This window comes from Saprolegnia diclina (genome assembly GCF_000281045.1).
Source record: "Saprolegnia diclina VS20 unplaced genomic scaffold supercont1.31, whole genome shotgun sequence".
NCBI classification, from domain to species: Eukaryota; Oomycota; class Saprolegniomycetes; order Saprolegniales; family Saprolegniaceae; genus Saprolegnia; species Saprolegnia diclina.
The window spans coordinates 638602-650340 of record NW_008246098.1 but is presented as its reverse complement, the minus strand read 5'-3'; the positions used below and the strand labels follow the sequence as shown (position 1 = coordinate 650340).

Here is an 11739-nt window from a genome sequence, read left to right as displayed (position 1 = left end):
TCGGCAGTCCCGACCTTCTGGACCACCCGGCTGCTGCCGGTCGCCTCGACATGCTCCAGTTCCTTCACGAAATGTTCCCAAACATGCGCCTCGAGCACACGCTCGCGGCAGCTGCGCGCCACGGGCACTGCCACATCGTCGCGTACCTTTTGGCAACGGGCATCTCGTCGATCAGGGCGCTCAAGCAGGCCGCCGAGTATGGGCACCTCGCTTGCTGTCGCCAACTGCTCGCAGTGTACCGCGACACCAACGTCTTGCCAGTGTCCGTGATGGTCGCCGCCGTCTCGGGCGGACACGACGCCGTGATTGAACTATTGCATCCGCTGCAAATCTGGTCGCACGAGTACATGGACACACGTGCGCGACTCGGCCGGCTTGATCTTGTGACGTTGTTGCACACTACCGGACACTTTGCGTGCTCCCGCACGGCCATGGATTTGGCTGCAACCAACGGGCATTTGGCGGTCGTCCGGTTCCTCCAGACCCACCGGAACGAAGGCTGCACGGAGCTTGCGATCGACGGGGCTGCTGGAAACGGGCATTTGGCCGTCATCATCTTCTTGCACGAGCATTGCGGTGCCAACGCCACGGCGTATGCGGTAGCGCGGGCGGCGGCGGGCGGCCATGTCGAGATCGTGCGGTACCTGCACGACGTCATGCACACGCCTGTACTTGACGACGTGCCCGAGCGCGCGGCGCGTGGTGGCAACTTGGAAGTTGTCCGCTATCTGCACGAACAAGGACTTGGTCGATGGACACGCCGCGTCATGGACGAAGCCGCAGCGTTTGGCCACTGCGACCTCGTGGTGTTCTTGCATACGCACCGAAGCGAGGGCTGCTCGGCCGCCGCGTTCGACGAAGCCGTTGCGCGTAGCCATCTCGAGGTTGTGCGCTATTTGTACGAGGTCGTCGGGTGGAAGATGTGCTCGATTAGTGCGGCGCGGAGAGTCATACGAAACGGCGAAGCGCCACTGCTGCAGCTCATCGACGCCATCGCGTACAACGTGGTGCCCGCGCTGGAAGCTACGCCGCGGCGGTTCGTCGCGCTCATCGAGCACTTGGAATATACAAGAGTGACACGAGACGCCAAGGGCAGTGGGCGGTCGGCCTAGGCAATGTTACGGCTAACACAAGGAATCAAGAGGGGTTGATGTATGCGAGTCTCCTGTATCAAAAGAGCTTGCAAAAGCCACAGTGTTGGTTTCATCCACGAGATCCTGGCTCGAGCAACATACGACTAGCAGGTGACAACCAGTGGGTGACAACCTGAAGGCCAGCACGCGCAACACGAAATGCTTGACTCAACCTATTGTTGTCGATATAATTTTTGTGTACAATAATGTCGTGACGGTGCGACCATGTTGTATACACTAGTAGTTTGCATTTGCAAGCAACACGACCACGTTGGATTCGGTTGATATTGATCGACTACAGAGAAGTGTACTGCTACTCATCACGTCACAATCTAGCGCAGCTGCCCAGCGCAAGGGAATATCCCTTGGTCCAGCGTGACATGATGATTCAGTGCTCTGCTTCATATGTGGACAGCATCCACGATCCTTGCATGTGCAGTCCACCTCTCTTGACGCGTGCGTCGGTTCAATTTGGCACAGTGGACACGGTTTTTGTATCCCATACAAACATCAAGATATGCGTATCTTTGCACTTTGGCGTTTAACGTGCGTTAAACACTTTAACGCTGAAAACGCCACTTTGCCGTTTGGCAACGATGTCGCAGAAGCGCCCATTGGCAATGGCGCGAGCAGCCGAACTGGGCGAACGCAAACCTGGTCATTTCCCAAGTAGCACCATGTTGCGCAGCCTTCTTCTTGCCCTGTTTGTCTCGACGGTGACGGCCGTCGCGCCGTGCGCTGGCGAAGACGTGGGCATGGCCCTCATGGGCCCGCTTACGAGCCTCGACGCCGAGGGCTGCGCCAAGGACACGGGCAACACGAACCTTATCGGCAGCGTCTGGACGCATGCGCAAGCCACGAAAATCCTAAGTAGCGACCACTGCGCCAAGATGTGGGCCGAGATGGCGGCCAACCTCAAGATGATCCCCGAATGCACCTATGCGGCAGGCACGACCAATTTGAAGTACGCGGCCCAGTCGTTTGCCGAGTTTGCCAACGACATTGTCAAGAGTACTGGCGCCCTCCCGGCGACGACCGCGCCGGCCACGCAAGCTCCCGCGCCGTCGACCAAGGTCCCGATGACGACGACGACGTCCGCTCCGACCACCACCGCCGCTGTAATCGCGACGTCATCCAACAGCACGGCGACCCCAACGACGGCAACAACAGGCGGCAACACGACCTCGACGGTGCCGGTTGTAGATGCCACGTCCAAGCAAACAACTGCGCCGACGACTGCACCGACGACTGCACCTTCGGCAGCCACCTCGGCAATGCTCACGACAACCGTCCTTGCTGTGGCCGCGGCCATGTACCTGTAGATGCGTGCAGCGACCGTGCCGCCTAATTAAATGAAAACAGACACACACAAGTGTGTCTATCTCTGGAGCACGCAACTTTGCAGTGACGTCTCGTGCCAAGCTCGGCTGCGATCGGCCCTGCCTTCCGGCTACTGCCGACACCAAACGGAACAAAATCCGTTGAAAACACCAGAGAATCGGACCAACTTCCTGCGAAGAAAACATACACCACTGTCGGAATCCCTCATCGGCGGCAGCCAGTAGGAGAGATACCCCGAGACCTTGCATCGTTCGATCGCCCATGTTGCGCGGCAGTAGAAAGGCCAAATAGGAAGATAGATCCAGCCATGCAATGCTCGTGCGGGTGCACCAGTGTGGGATGCACTTTAATCCATTTTCGCCCCGCGACATGGAGTTCGATATCCACGATCATATTGGTACACTGTAGATGCGAAAGCTCGCAATAGGAATCCTCTTGAGTCTCGCCTGAAGTATCCGGTTGGACTGGATACACGACGACTTGTCCAAACACGACTATATACGACAAAACACTCGTCCCATCGAGACGCAGGGACTTTGCCGTGCAACATGGCCGCGCATTCTGCTTGATACTAGTACACTGCAACAACTCGTAGCATCACACTCGTATCGCATCATCATTATCCGCCGGTTGTCGCCACTGCCATGGTTCTTCTGGCATCGCTCTCGCTCCCACTGTACCTTGCAGTGTGTAGCACCTCTTGCCGCTTCAATCCAACGGAGCATGGGTTGCATCGCCCCAAGTTCAAAAAGGGTCCATCTCGTCACGGATTGGCCGCGTATGAGCGAATCAGCGGGCTTTCTGCTCCGGAACGCATCAGGATTGGCTTCTTTTCCACCAATCGGTGTCGAGTGCGTGGTTTCAGCCACAATGCCGCCTGGCTGCAAGATCAATGCTGTGGACGGCAAGGATCTCTTCGCGTCTTCACAGAGATTCATAGATATTACGAGTGGGTCCATCAGCGTTCGATAAGCCGTACGCCGCACGCCACTTTGACGCAGGTTTATACCACGGCTTCGTGCGTAATGTCCATCCACTCGCGCGGCGCCTCTAGTCATTTTTGAATTTTCCTCGTTTGTCCAAGACTCATGGCGCGCGCTGCACTTGTTTTCATGGCTGCGATGGCGGCGACGACCGCCGCGCTCGAGCCGTGCGCGGGCCAAGACGTGGGTATGGCCATCATGGACGCCATGACGAGCTTGGAGGCTGATGCATGCGGCCGCGATACCGGCAACGACAACCTCCTCATGAACGTCTGGACGCACGAGCAAGCGCTTCAGGTTGCATCAAGCGTCAACTGCGCGCAGTTTTGGACGCTTCTCTCCAACGGTGTCAAGAGCATCGACGACTGCATTTACGATACGACGACCGGCATGAGCAGCGCGCAATATGCGGCCATGACGTTCGAGCAGTTTGCCGCCGACCTTGTTGCGAGCACGGCGCCGTCGACGCCGAGCACGGCGCCGTCGACGCCGAGCCCGACCCCCAGTAATGTGACGGCCAACGCGACCCACGCCGCCGTGCCCCACATCTTTTACTAGACTACTACATCTTTGACTCAACTATATATCTTTGATTCAACTACTATTACTTGTTGATGAAGTCGAGTATTGTCGTTGGCATCTTCGACTCGATCCGCGCCTGTAGCATTCGAATCACCATACGAGTACCTCCTCAGTTGGCAAAAGGAGTTGCTTCTCGAATCGCAAATGCGTCGATCGATCGAACCGACGCCACCGTTCATACCGCACGAACCCACAAAAGAGGGACCGATCACGACGCCAAAGCTGGAGCGCGGACGATTCATGACGATACTGTGCTTTTGCAAAGAGCACGAGCAGGCAACACACCGAGACGGACTGTGAGACGGCCGCCTCGACGCCGACACCATGCACGCGCCATAGCTGCACGACGCTGCATCTCTCAAGAATGTGGATGCCACATCCGTAGTCGACCGCCTTTTGTCGTGACGGTGGAGTCCCGCTTCCCGTGCAGGAGGTGCGCGGTTCGAGCCCCGAGGTGCTGCCCCTTTTTTGCTTTCCGAGTGGCGTTGGCATCGGGACCATCAAAGCGGTTCTTGCCAGATCCATGAACGCCTCACTGCGTTCAACGCTCTTCGCTGACCCTTACTGTGCGCTTCGAGGTTCCTCGCACAGGTCCGAGCCACGACCATTGTACCTCCTCGTTTCTCATGAGCGCAATAGGCCGTCCATCATGTCAACAACAGCACAGCACGGCGTCGGTCGTGTGGTGGCTTCCGCTGTGCAACGCAAGCAACGGAGCGAGGGGAGACCAGGACGCAGGCAGTTGTATAGTGTTATGCCACGAAGGTAGATTGTGAACTGAGACTATGGAGGCCAACATTGGGGACAGAACGATAGACGGATGAGACTACGAGGCTCTATGAGGGGTCACTACCGTATAAGGTCGCTACCGGCCATCATCCGTATATGGCACTAAGCACTATTCTATCTACACCACGCACACAAGCTACCCAGACTCTAGGCTACTCGCTTCCTGGAGTCATAACTCTCCGCGCTTGCATTGGCCGAGCATGGCTTGACCAAACCAGACACAACAGTCGTTGAACCAGGTCTGATGTTTCAAAGATCATGGTCATGTTGATGGCTCAAGTTGGTGTCGAGTGGCAAGTGTGTATTCGTATCGACCAAGAAGAGCCAACTAGTTATGAACGTCTGCACCTCCTCCGAACTTAGCACCATGCATATATGCAACGCGCTGGCAATCGATACGGACATGATGGCATCTCGTGAATTTGGCGCCAAGACGTGCTTCTACGCCAGCTGGCCATGCGCATTGGCCGTTTCTTCAAGTCATGCTGGCAGGAGAGGGCCTCGTCCTTCTCCGTGTCGACTGCGCTGGTAGTAGGAGGTCCGACTGAACTCGCGGCTACTACGACAAATATACTCGAAGTAGCGAGTACGGGGCGCATGGAAGGAGCAGTGGAAGGTGGATCTTTGCAGAAAGCCGGTCTCGACCCATCGGCGTCTATACAAATTGCAAGAGTCCAGACCAGGCGGCTTGGTCGAATCTTAACGCTTTGCAAACTTTGCAAGGGTACTATCGATTATAATTTGAGAATGCTGCAATATTTTGCATGGTTGCACCCAAACTGTAAATGTATTTCGAAAATATGAAAAAACAAATAGAGTGGAGTAGTCTTTATATTGTGTCTCGCACGGTTTGTTTCCCTCGAGATCCGGATAGGAGAGGTGTATCCGGCAGCCATATTTCCATCGCATAACGGTGCCAGAGCGGATTCCAGTTGGTACGACGACGATGGCTCCACCGCGCCGCCCCGCCCGCATGACGTCGTCCATGGCCGACGCTGCGGCGACGCCCCATACGCATGACTTTGCCACCATGGTCGACGATGTCCCGCGCGCGCGCAACGGCGCGCAGCCCAAGATTCCGCCGCAAAAGTCGCGGCTCGGCTGCCTCCGCTTCATCGACTCGCGGCCGTGGCACTACTTCTTCATGGCGCTGCTTGCGCTCGACTTCTTCGGCAATGTGATTGCCGTCTCGTTTACGTCGACGCGCAACTTTGTCAACTATGCACCCCAGACGCGGCTCGGGTCGTCGGGCTGCATGGCCGTGTACGTGGTCGACATGCTCTTGCGGCTTGTTGCGCTGCGCTCGGCGCTCTTCCGGTCGGCTGCTAGCATTGGCGACTTGCTCGCGCTTCTTTTGCTGGGCGGCGCGCTCGCATGCCGGTAGGCCATGGCGCATCGACGCGGTACCATGTGTTCTTGTAGCTTTGTGTTTGGCGACAACCTGAACAAGCTCAAGGTGTACGAAGACGGCTGGACCACGTCGTACAAGACGAACCACAAGTACCGCTCGAACCAGATTGAACTGTACATTGACGCGGTCTACGTGGTCCTCGCCGCCGCGCGCATCATCCTCAAGCCCCGCGCCCGTACCTTCTCCAAGAAGCTGCACAACTATGCGCACCACGACCACATTCGCATCTCGATGGAGTCGCTTCGTGCGTCGCTCCGCCGCATTCCTGGCGTCACCGCGGTAGGCCCACGCCTGCAATTTTCAGGGTGACGTGACCGCGTCGACGAGTAGGTGGCGGTCGAGACCATGGAGACGGACCTGCTCATCATTTGCGGCCGCGACTCTGGCGAGATGACGCGCGAAGAGCTCATGCGCTTCCTCGAACGTGCGCTCTTGTACCGCCCGAAGAACATTCGCGCAAATGAATTTTTGGCGTTTTTGCGGGACATTGACGCGACGTCGGTCACCAACGCGTACGGCGCATGGGACGTGATCAAGTCGACGTTTGGCCACTGGTATTTGGTGTCGTTTTTGTCGACATATTGTCGTTTACGTTGCAATTAGGTCGACGCAAAAGTGGGACTTGTTTTGCACGACCATGGTCGTCTTGGTCGCCGCTTCGATCACGCCGCTGCTGGCTTTTTTTCTACAAATTCTCACGGACAAGGCGTTTCCTAAGTCGACGTGGACGTATGCGCTCAACAACTTTGATGACTTTGGCATGGCGACCGGTCTCTCGGTGCACACGGAGTTCAAGTGGAAGAACGAGACGTCGGACGACAATGGCCAGCGCGTCGAGCTGCCGTTTCTGCCGCCACACGAGCTCATGGTCGGTGTCCTTGGCGTCATGGCGATCAGCGTTCCGTTCACGATGGCCGACTATGCGATGGGTATTTTTGTTTCAATGTTTCAATGTTTCATTCGGCGACTAGGCTATTTCCAGTCGAAAATGATTGCAAAAGCGACGCAGCAAATGCAAAACAGCCTGTTGAATGTGATTTTGCGCCAGCACACGGGGTTCTTTGCCGACCGGTCGGACGGCGACCTCAACAACCTCTTTCAGTCGGACGTGGCGCGCGTCAACGCCATGTGGCAAGCTGTGTTTTGGGTATTTTTTGTTTGTGTATATCAATGTATCAATGCGGCGTAGAACCTCATGAACCCGATCGTGGCCATTGTCATTGGCTTTGCCTACCTCATGTACTCGGAGCCGATCGTGGGCTTGATGTCGTTTGCATTTGCGGCCGTCGTCGTCACGTCGGGTCCCCAAGGCCTCGCCGGTACGTCTCTTTTTGCATTTTCTATTCATTTTTTTTCATTTTTTTTGCTCATTTTTTTCATTTTTTTCATTTTCATTTTTTGACGTGAACAATGTCAACCGTGGCTCTCCCCGTAGGCAAACAGTCGCAGACGTTTGGCTCCAAGAATGCATACGTGGCGGCTGAGTTTCAAAACGCGGTCGCCTGTCAAAAGGTCGTGCGATCGTATGGCATCCAGGACCCGCTGCTCAAGCGCTTTGGCACGAGCATTGGCGGGCTGCGCAAGGCCCAATTCTCGAAGGATTTTTGGAGCGGCGTGGTCCAGATTTACATTGAGTCGGCCATGTTTATCTTTGTCCAAGTCATGACGGCGTGCCTTGTCATGAAGGTGTTTCGCGGCGACATTACGTCGGGTGACTTCTTTTCGTGCACGACGCTGCTCAGCCGCATCTCGTCGCCGGTGACGGTGCTCGGCGGCTTTATGCGCGTGGCCATTGGCAATGCGTCGAGTCTCCAGCGCATCGATGAGATTATCTACGGCGCGGCCGACGACTTTGACAAGCTCGAGAAGGAGGACAAGAAACGGCCGGCCGTGCCCCGCATGCAGCACGCGTTTTCCGTGCAGCACCTGTGCTTCAAGTACGACGAGCACGCCGAGACCTGGACGCTCGACGACATCAACGCTGTCTTCCAAAAGGTATGTCGTCGTCGTGTTTTTTTGTTTGTTTTTTGTTTGATTTTCTTCGATTTTTGTGTGTTTTTTTGTTTCAATGTTTCAATTTTAAAATGTTGAAAAGGGGCTAGGGCTCAATGGACGTGATTGTAGGGCGACTATGCATGCATTGTGGGCCCGAGTGGCTGCGGCAAGAGCACGCTGCTCGGCTGCTTGATGAACTTTTATGCGCCGAGCGCCGGCGCCATTTGTGTCGACAATGTCGATACGAGCGGCTACTCGAAGACGAGCTTGAGCCAGCAGATGGCGGTTGTCTTCCAGGACGGTGGCATCTTGAACGGGACCATCATGGAGAACATTCGGTATGGCAACCCGACCGCGTCGCGCGAAGAGTGTTTGGAAGCTGCCAAGTTGGCCGAGTGCCATGACTTTGTCAAGTCGCTCAAGGACGGCTACGACACGATTGTTGGGCAGCATGCGGTCGTCAACCTCAGTGGCGGCCAGTCGCAGCGCATTTGCCTCGCGCGCGCGCTCGTGCGGCAGCCGAGGTACACGGATCGAGCGTCGTATTTTGTGGGATTTATTGTCGATTTTGTGTAGCATTTTGCTCTTGGACGAAGCCACGAGTGCGCTGGATCAAGAAACGGAGGCCAGCGTCGTGGCGACGCTCGAAGTGCTGGCCAAGAAGCTCCAGATGACGGTAAGAGAAGAGAAGCGTGAGTGGCGACCGCATGTCGTGTGTAGATCATTTCGGTGACGCACCGACTGACAACGACGCGCAATGCGGACGCGATCCTCGTCATGGACGCGGGCAAGCTCGTGGACGTGGGCACATACAACGAGGTGGATTCCTTGTCGTACGATGGCACGGCGAACGTGGTTGTGATGATAGCTCATGCACAAGCCCGCGTCGCTGTTTGCCGAGATGGTGCGCAAGATGGACGAAGGCGCGGACGAGCTGTCGACGCGCAAGCCCCCGACGCGCGGCTCGTTCAACGTCAACAACCAGTTTGCCGACGACGCGAGTCACATTCTGGATACACACCGTGCGCTGGAAGAGTTCAACATGACGCTGGCCCAGCGTTCGGTGCGCAGATATCCTGACGAACGGCGGCTGAGATCGGATTGTAGGTTGAGGAGCGGTCGTTCTTGACGCGTCGGAACGGCACCAACCTCTCGTCGCAGGGCGGGAACGGGTCGGTGTTGCGCAACCGGGCCAAGAGCGGCGCGCCCGAGTCGAGCCGCCAAGGCCGCGACAGCTACGTGGTCTTGTAGGCGTCATTGGCCTTGTGTGCACAATTATGTCTACTCTAGTTGTGACTCTAGTTGCCTTGCACTGGTATGGTGGACAATATGGTGGAGCTGGGCGGTGGTACCACGAGAGGTGGTTGCACCGAGCTAGACCAAGGCGGTCGGATACCTCTTGCCCAAGCCGCTGGACCAAGCCATGTTCCTTGCCAAGGGCATGCTTCATTGCCAAGGGCATGCGCCATCTCAAAAAGCGAGTCGACGGCCAGGGTGGCGTCGAAGGTTGATAGGTTGGGAGGACCGTGGAGGCAGTGACGCACCGTACACTCGCTTGCAACGCGGAGGATGGGCCGTCAGCGTTACACGTCCTCGATGCGCGTGCGTCGTGCTCTTACGCTGCCAAAGCCGAGTGTTTCTTGTGAAAGTACAGTGCAAGCTTCGACAATACCTTCAATCGTGTCCGCTGTGCGTCGGTGCGCGTCGATGCAAGGCGTTCGATCGTGCTTGGTTCGTCATGTCGCAGCCTGGGACCAGCTGGTGCGGCCGAAGCTTGCCCCGCATCTCTGCCATGGCATGGTGTGCGATGTGTGCTGACGTCAGATTCCTTTTATCGCAGCTCACACCACCACCCCCAGCCATGAAGACGACGACGACGATGCTGCTTCTTGCGTCGAGCGCGATGGCCGCCACGACAACGACCGCGCCGACGACCGCGCCCACGGGTGGTGTGACGCCGACTACGCCGACGACCGCGCCCGCGGGCGGTGTTGCTGCATGCTCGGCTGAGACGATCAATGCGGCGTGGAAGGCGGTCAAGGCCGACGCCAAGGCGAGCGGTGACAAGTGCGCGACGGACCTCGGTCTCGCGTCGGCCGAGGTGCTCGAGACGCTCACGAATGTGACGCCGGCGCAGATTGAAAAGTACGCCACGTCGACCAACTGCGCCGCGTACTATGTGTTTTCGCAAAAGTCGTTTGCGTCCGTCAAGCCACCGTGCGCCATGACGGCGACGACGACGACCGCCGACTGGGCGACGTTCACGATCCAGCAGTACACGGACGCCCTCAAGGCGACGATCGCGGCTGCCAACTCGACGACTGTCGCGCCTGGTGGCAACACGACGACGTCGGTGCCTGGCGCCGCGACGACCAAGCCCACGTCCGTGTCGTCGTCGACGGGTAGCTCGGCGGGGACGACGACCAAGGCGCCGACGCCCAAGCCCACGTCCAGTGCCGCTGGCCTTACGACGGGCCTCGTGGCGCTCGCCACCGTTGCTGTTGCGGCCATGTAAGCCTTCTATGCCTATAAAATACGTTGTTTCTGAATGGACGGCTGTCGTTGGTCTGAAACCGTCACGCTGGAAAGTGCAACCTACGTGGCACGCGGACGTGTAAGTATGACCCTTTGTGCCACACTGCCACCTCGTCGTTGTCACGATATGAGCGATGTGGTGTCGGAGACGAAAGGATGACACAAAGACTATAGGACCAAAGGCAGGTGTCCTCGATGATGCGCAGCTTATGCCAGTGCAGGTCGCTAACGGTTGAGCATGTCCTGGTGGTACACGTGGCGCACAAGTATGCACCGGTTTGCTCAATGGTGTTGGCGCAGTCGGTGGTCAGTGGTGGCGTCGACGGGCTTTTGAAAGTGATGGCTTCACGTTCTCACTAGCCACATTGAACCCAGTTAGCCTGCGTGTCGTCCGGGCTTGACCATGCATCTCATCACCAACACTGCTTTTGCGGCCAAGATTTCTTGATACTGCCACCAACTACCTACATGTAGAGAGTTGTAGAGACTAGCCAAAGAGACAAGAATGTGCCAATTATTTGCACATTTCGCATTGGTTAGTTTATATCCACCAGAATGTGAGTGGGTTTCTCCGAATTGCCACAAAGTTGGCTTGACAGAGAGCGCTGAAATGTCACCGTCAAGACGTCAAGACTTTAGAGACTTTGCGCAGAGGTACCAACTGATAGCACTTAGAATGCAGTACAAGCTGCAGTACAAAAGAAGCTACAAAAGACCAACACAAAAGGCTCCAAACAGCAGGCGCGGGATGAGTATTCCCGTCCTCTTGTACTTCGGCTGTTTCAATCCTTGGTCCGGCTTGGTGATGCCGTCGCTCGCCGCAATGTCCTTCATATTTCGTTTATCCGACTACCCTACAGCAACTCCTACCATGAAGACGACGGCCATGATGATGCTTCTTGCCTCGAGCGCGATGCTCACGACGGCGCAAATGACGCCCGCGCCAGCCCCGACGACGGGCGGTGCGACG

At 56.8% G+C, this 11739-nt stretch overlaps 5 protein-coding genes across 5 annotated transcripts; all 5 read left to right on the top strand.

Moving 5' to 3' along the window:
- SDRG_09764 (hypothetical protein) lies at positions 1 to 1160 on the top strand. Its single transcript, XM_008615715.1, has one exon. It carries the CDS (start codon positions 51 to 53, stop codon positions 1110 to 1112), a length of 1062 nt encoding a protein of 353 aa, XP_008613937.1. The 5' UTR covers positions 1 to 50; the 3' UTR covers positions 1113 to 1160.
- Positions 1161 to 1724: 564 nt separating this feature from the next.
- Positions 1725 to 2530, top strand: SDRG_09763 (hypothetical protein). The gene has a single exon (XM_008615714.1). It carries the CDS (start codon positions 1730 to 1732, stop codon positions 2453 to 2455), a length of 726 nt encoding a protein of 241 aa, XP_008613936.1. The 5' UTR covers positions 1725 to 1729; the 3' UTR covers positions 2456 to 2530.
- Positions 2531 to 3355: 825 nt separating this feature from the next.
- On the top strand, positions 3356 to 4081 carry SDRG_09762 (hypothetical protein). Its single transcript, XM_008615713.1, has one exon. The coding sequence runs from the start codon at positions 3563 to 3565 to the stop codon at positions 4013 to 4015; it is 453 nt and encodes a 150-aa protein (XP_008613935.1). The 5' UTR covers positions 3356 to 3562; the 3' UTR covers positions 4016 to 4081.
- A 1658-nt stretch (positions 4082 to 5739) lies between these two features.
- Positions 5740 to 9516, top strand: SDRG_09761 (hypothetical protein). The gene is made up of 12 exons (XM_008615712.1): positions 5740 to 6208; positions 6251 to 6518; positions 6570 to 6793; positions 6843 to 7168; positions 7211 to 7386; positions 7429 to 7558; positions 7675 to 8234; positions 8364 to 8758; positions 8811 to 8910; positions 8955 to 9053; positions 9103 to 9297; positions 9342 to 9516. Exons 1-12 carry the CDS (start codon positions 5775 to 5777, stop codon positions 9483 to 9485), a joined length of 3051 nt encoding a protein of 1016 aa, XP_008613934.1. The 5' UTR covers positions 5740 to 5774; the 3' UTR covers positions 9486 to 9516.
- Positions 9517 to 9822: 306 nt separating this feature from the next.
- On the top strand, positions 9823 to 10783 carry SDRG_09760 (hypothetical protein). The gene has a single exon (XM_008615711.1). The coding sequence runs from the start codon at positions 9973 to 9975 to the stop codon at positions 10747 to 10749; it is 777 nt and encodes a 258-aa protein (XP_008613933.1). The 5' UTR covers positions 9823 to 9972; the 3' UTR covers positions 10750 to 10783.
- The last annotated feature ends 956 nt before the right edge of the window (positions 10784 to 11739 follow it).